We start from the raw sequence: 5826 nt of genomic DNA on the forward strand, positions 1-5826 counted from the left end.
ATGTATGTATATATATATATATATATATATGTATATATATATGTATATAGGCCTACAAAGAAGCTTGTATGAAGAATATTATATATATGCGTATGGCCTACATGTAATCCTATATATTATTCGATTTTAATTGAACACAGCAAATAGTAAAAAAAGGCGACTGTGCACCTGTATGGTATTATTTATATTTTTAAATGCAAATACTGTTTTAACACAATTATACACTTTGAATGTATTGTACTGGTATCAGTCAATCTAGGCCTAGGCCCTAGTTAATTTTATTTTCACACTTCCACATGCTGCTGCATGTACTGCCTTTTCTACTCTCTCGGGACGATTGTTTACCATAATCACCTGCGCAGTAGGATTGAATATTGCAAGATTTATGCGCACTCCCAGTCGTTCCGTGTGTGTTTGTGTTTGAAGAATTTGTCTCGCGTTTGATCAATCAAAAAATACGATTTTTTATAAGCAGGAAGTACTTCATATTGTTTGAAGCCGTGTTACGTTTATAGTTGTGCTTTTTCAGATTGGGTAAGAATGATAAGAATCCTTTGATTATAAAAATGTAAAAGATTGTGCATCATTTCAACGCTAAACTACAGAGCTAGGCTTACCTTCTCAGCTACTCTGGCTGACTGCTGAGAAGTAAGAGTGGGAGGAGGAGTCATCCGAGTAGCCTAGGCTAGCCTTCTCAAATGTCAGGCTAGCTAGAGATAGGTAGCTGTGTGAGGTTCGAGAGCGCAGAATGGATATGGCGAATGGACATTTGCTGGAGGTTGGCGGGTCAGCGACCGTCGTCAGCGATATGGATTCAACTGATTCTGTTTCTTCCTGGCCACAGTGGCCTGCATTTTGTGAAACTGAGGCCCACAAATCAGCAGTTATTTTTGCCAACTGTTTTAGCGATTATGCTATCGATCAACCAGAACTCAGAACAAAAAATAAGGCAAAACAGTATGCAAATAGATACATTAAACACTTTTTAGAACATTTTGAACATGAAATAAACAAAACTCTGGGTAATGTTGTTATCGAAAATCGTCAGAGTCCACATCTGCATCGGCAAGTGCAGGACATTCAGCGGTCACGAGAAGGTAGTATCCGGTCTTTAACACCGTCGGCATCATTGTCGCCGGATTCATTGTCTCTTTTAAACCATCAAAATGGTAATGGGAACTTGGTAACCTCAACAAACCCCTCCTCACACTCCCAAGATGACCTATCTAATGTAGCACGCATGAAGAAATCGGCAACTCGAAAGATGTCATTTAGAAAATTTGGACATAACATCAGGAATAGATTCCGTAAACACAGTGTAAGCGAAATCGATAAGTATCATCACAAGGATAATGATATTGTAGTCAAAGAAGGAATTGTAAATAATTTGACCGGTGAGGATCAGCAAGGTCGGAGTCAGTGGGAAAAGTCACGACTACTTCTTGTTAGCAGACCTGAAGGATTAACATTGGAATTTTATGCACCACCAAAGGTATGTACAAGGCAACAGTTGTAAAGTTCAGAATGATTTCTATCGGTGCATTGGAATTTATATCAATTTGTATGTTTCTTTGCCTTAATATTATACTCTGTTGTGAGTATTTGTGTCCAAACTGAACGTGTGGGTGAAAGAAAGATACGTGGCAAGCAACCAGACTCTATAGTAAGTAAGGTCTGCGCGGGGAATACATCCTACATGCAAAAGTTTGGCCTAGAAATCCTGTTGCACATTTTGGAAAATAAGGGCTGATTTCCACACGGATTTTGCCAAAAATTTGCCTTTGACCTAATCTTAATAAACAATGCATTATGCAATAATTACGATTCTGTGCACTTATTTTCCTAGCGATTTTCCGCACAAATTTTAACTGGTTATTGAGGTATCATCTGTGCAATTAAAAAACTTTACAGTATGAGCAAGCAATATAGGCAGAGGTACAGTATGAGTTTCGTTCATAAGTTATGGGTGTTTAAGAATACATGGTAAACAAAAAGGTGTGGAAATACTGTATTAAGAATATTTCACAATACCCTTGCCATTGGTCTCTGACCTCTAGGCCCACTATTTCCTCACAGTTTGAGTATGATGGCTTGTGAATCATGTCCCGTTTAGGCCCAATAAAAAAAAATTATTGGTTTATTACCTTCGCAGACATGTCTTCTATGGTACTGAAAAAATAAAATTTGAAAAAAAAATTATTCTTTTCATTAAAAAAATTAGATATAGTAGTTAAGTGTTGTTGGTAAATTTTATTAATCATGTTTTACATTGAATATCGATGCACTAGCCAACAACCCAAGGGTGATATTTAGCAAAATAAAATTTTTAAAAAAGCCTCTCACCCTCGTCACTTTTCTAGCCTACTGTAGATAGTGTGATAAATTAATAATATTTTATAGGGCCTTATCAGGACTCAAAAATAAAAACTATAAAAATAGTTAATACCGGTAATCCACAATGAGAAACAGTATGCCAAAACTACCGTTATACTGTATGCGCGATATTCACATGGATTGGATTGGCTGTACAGTAGTTTTATGCTATTTGGAAATGTAATTTTTAAATAATTTTTTGGCTGGTTGACAAGTTCTACTGTAATTCTAGGTGGTACTATTAATAGGCCTACAAAACTAGTACTAAGGAGTGCAATTTACCTTGCAATTGGAAAAAGATGTTTTTAAATTTCATAATTATATCAGCAAATGTGTTGATATCAAAATATAATAATAAATCACTATGGAAGTATTCAGGTCATCCAGAGCAAACCACATACTTTCTTTAGCCTTGATTTGTACATGAATTTCCCATTTCCAGGAAGATAATTTGTTATCAGGATTAGTAGCCAACTGAGTCTTTGCTTGAAGGTTAAATTTCTTGAACAGAATGTTAACATTTACTATACTACAATAAACAATAGGCCTATCGACAATACTGTCATTGGTTTCTCATTGTTAATTGATTGTTTAATCTTAATCATACCTCCTTAGTATAAAGTTATTCCGGAAGATGAACAGACTGAGATTGTATAGTACTTTAGAATAACATCTCCCCATTACTTAGCCTTGTGTATGTAGCTCTAGGCCTACCTTCAACACTGGGACAAGTACAAACATTTGTTTAATATTAGATTTGAGGGTTTGAAAATGTAGATACTTGGGTTAGGTTCACTCTAGAGCCCTTGTATCTGATTCGGGAGCTACTGTTGTTAACACTAACCGATACCACCAGTGTGAGAACGCCCGGTTGTTGAGTGCTATCCTCGGTTAGTAAATTTAGTGCATTAACGAATCACATACACATTTCTAAATTCAAGTTTCCTATTGGCCAGTGATCCCACCGTTATCTTCATGATATTTGGATCGGAGATTTTGTTGTATAAACGCAAGTGTGAGCTATAGACCATTTTCACGAAATTTGAAATTAAAATTTCCGATAACCTGGCATTTACTGTACCACTATGGGACTTCCAGGGGCTACACACTTCGTGCTACGTACATTAGTAATAGCAGTGTGTGCTTTGGCGCTCTATTTGACCCTAGCTAGCTGCTCAGGCTCTAGGCTAGGCCACTGGAAGTTGCCCCATTGAGTTGTGAGATGTGGCCAGCACTGTTTCAAATAAACTCGATAAAAAGAAAGTGGTCTATTGCTAGGTATTTTTCACAAAAATTAAGATTTTACTTCAAAAATAGGTTGTTATGAATATAAAATTATAATTTTTTAATTATTGAGATATCAAGTAAGTCTAATTACTACGTGATCCTATCACTATCAAGGGGTTTGGATGGGGTTTGCGGTGTGTTTTTGGAGATCTGCGGGGTTTAGCAATTTTTGTAAACAGAAATTGGCCTTTTTACCCAAAATTAGGTTTTCATGAACATAAAATTATATATTTTTTCACTGAGATACCAGGTGAATCCTATACTACAGTACATGATTCAGTCACTATCACTAAGGTTTGGATGGGGTTTGTGGTGTGTTTTTGGAGGTTTGTGGGTTTAGCAATTTTTGTAAACAAAAGTTTGCCTTTTTACCCAAAAATTACAGATAGGTTGTTACGAACCTAAAATTACAATTTTTTTTTTATTGAGATACCAAGTGAGTCTTACATGATTCAATCAATATCACAAATTTTTGATGGGGTTTGCATTGTGTTTTTGGAGGTTTGTGGTGTATTTCCAGGTATTTTTTACAAAAAAAATCAAGAGTTTACCCCAAAAATATTTTTTATTGAGATACCAAGTGAGTCCATATAGTACATGATACAATCACAATCAAGTGGTTTGGTTGGACTCTTGTTTTTTAGGTAGTGTGTGGTGTTTAGCAATACCAGATTGTGTGTGTGTGTATAGCCTTAGTCAAACTGCTGTAGGGTGTTTAACACTGTTTGATTCAGACGAATTAACTTTTTTTTCGCTGTCAGTAAATTCCTTAGTAGTACCCAACTGAGATAAAATGCAGCGGAGAAACTGACCAAAATTGTATTTGACACTTGAAACTTGGATTGTCGAGTTTCTACACCCTCTGTGTTTAGACTTGGTTTTACTGTACAGTACCTCCCACAATGTGGTATATGATATCGAGTTGTGGGAACTCCTTGTTAACAACATTTTGTTTAACCTGTCCTGTTCCAGGATGAATTTAGAAATAATAATTGTTTGTGTAATTGTTTGTAGAGTAGAGCTTTTTCAGCTAAATTATAATTTCACATCAACATTATAACGTACAGTAGGCCTATTGCATGAATTTTATAAGTACTGACAGTGTACTATAACTAATTGTTATATATATATAATAACTATTAAAAGTCAATTGTGACCATCATTTTACTGTCACATAGTTTTCAAACTCCTCAGCGGGCAATATTGTTTGTGGAGTCCAGTGTGTTTTGCAGCTTGTGTGCAGAAGTTTTAAACTCTGAGGGTCTCACTATGCTGGTCAGCGGTTGGCTGAATAAAAGTGACAGGCTGCCGACCACCGTTATAGTATAATTTTTAACTTAAATTAAACAGAATAAAACACAAACTATTTGCTCTAAAATGGAAGACTTTTAAAACTTGTAAAAATAATCTAATATATTTAATTTTTACATGCAACATAATGGTATCATACTGTACTACCTACTGTACTGTACTGTACAGTAGCAACAGTTTAGAATTTATATCGAACAGTTGGAAATTTATTACAGAATAAGAAGCAACTTGATTATGTGAACTATTACCAGACCAGATGATCCAAATCTCATTGAAATATTTGGAATGTTCCAGTGTAACTATTCAGCGATGATTCATAATGATATCCAAAGAAAGAATTTCTTTTGTGTGTAAAAGATAAAAGAGGACACCAGTAATGTGCAAATTATCTTTGTAATACTGTACATATTAATGCAAAAACTGCCATAGTGTGTAATGCAATAGAACCTTATCTTTTGTATACAGTAGTATAATAATTGCTTTTTGTTGTACTGTACCTGTGTATTGTACTGTATGTTACCAGTACCGTGTGACATGCTTAGTTCTGAGAAAATCAGTGTTTTGTTCTCTTAATGTTTTGGTGAGATACTGTACTCTTGACCGTCATCAGGAAATGTCAGACGATTATCAGTCAGAGCCACTCTGAAATGTCAAGACGTGGTTTTCTCAGAATTTTTACATACTGTACTGGGCAATTCCATGGTCACAGACCGACTTTTTAAGGCATTCATAATGGTAAAAAACTGTTCAAATATTACAGATAAACCAGTAAATCTGAAATTCCAAGTAAATTTTATACTCCTTCCCACATTCCGTCCATGACCAATGGTTATAAAGGTATAGATATGCTATAGG

The 5826-nt window shown here is 35.3% G+C and overlaps 1 protein-coding gene across 1 annotated transcript in view; it reads left to right on the top strand.

Annotated features, from left to right (window-relative positions):
* Positions 1-394: 394 nt before the first annotated feature.
* The window catches only part of LOC117118415 (SH2B adapter protein 1-like), a 49901-nt gene continuing 44469 nt past the window's right edge, over positions 395-5826 (top strand). The window contains exon 1 of the mRNA XM_033263001.1: positions 395-1492. Within this exon, the coding sequence (XP_033118892.1) occupies positions 749-1492 (744 nt within the window). The 5' untranslated portion in view covers positions 395-748. The remainder of the gene's footprint in view (positions 1493-5826) is intronic.

This window comes from Anneissia japonica, unplaced genomic scaffold (assembly GCF_011630105.1).
Source record: "Anneissia japonica isolate Jap-2015-1 unplaced genomic scaffold, ASM1163010v1 scaffold695_len1296351_cov181, whole genome shotgun sequence".
NCBI classification, from domain to species: domain Eukaryota; kingdom Metazoa; phylum Echinodermata; class Crinoidea; order Comatulida; family Comatulidae; genus Anneissia; species Anneissia japonica.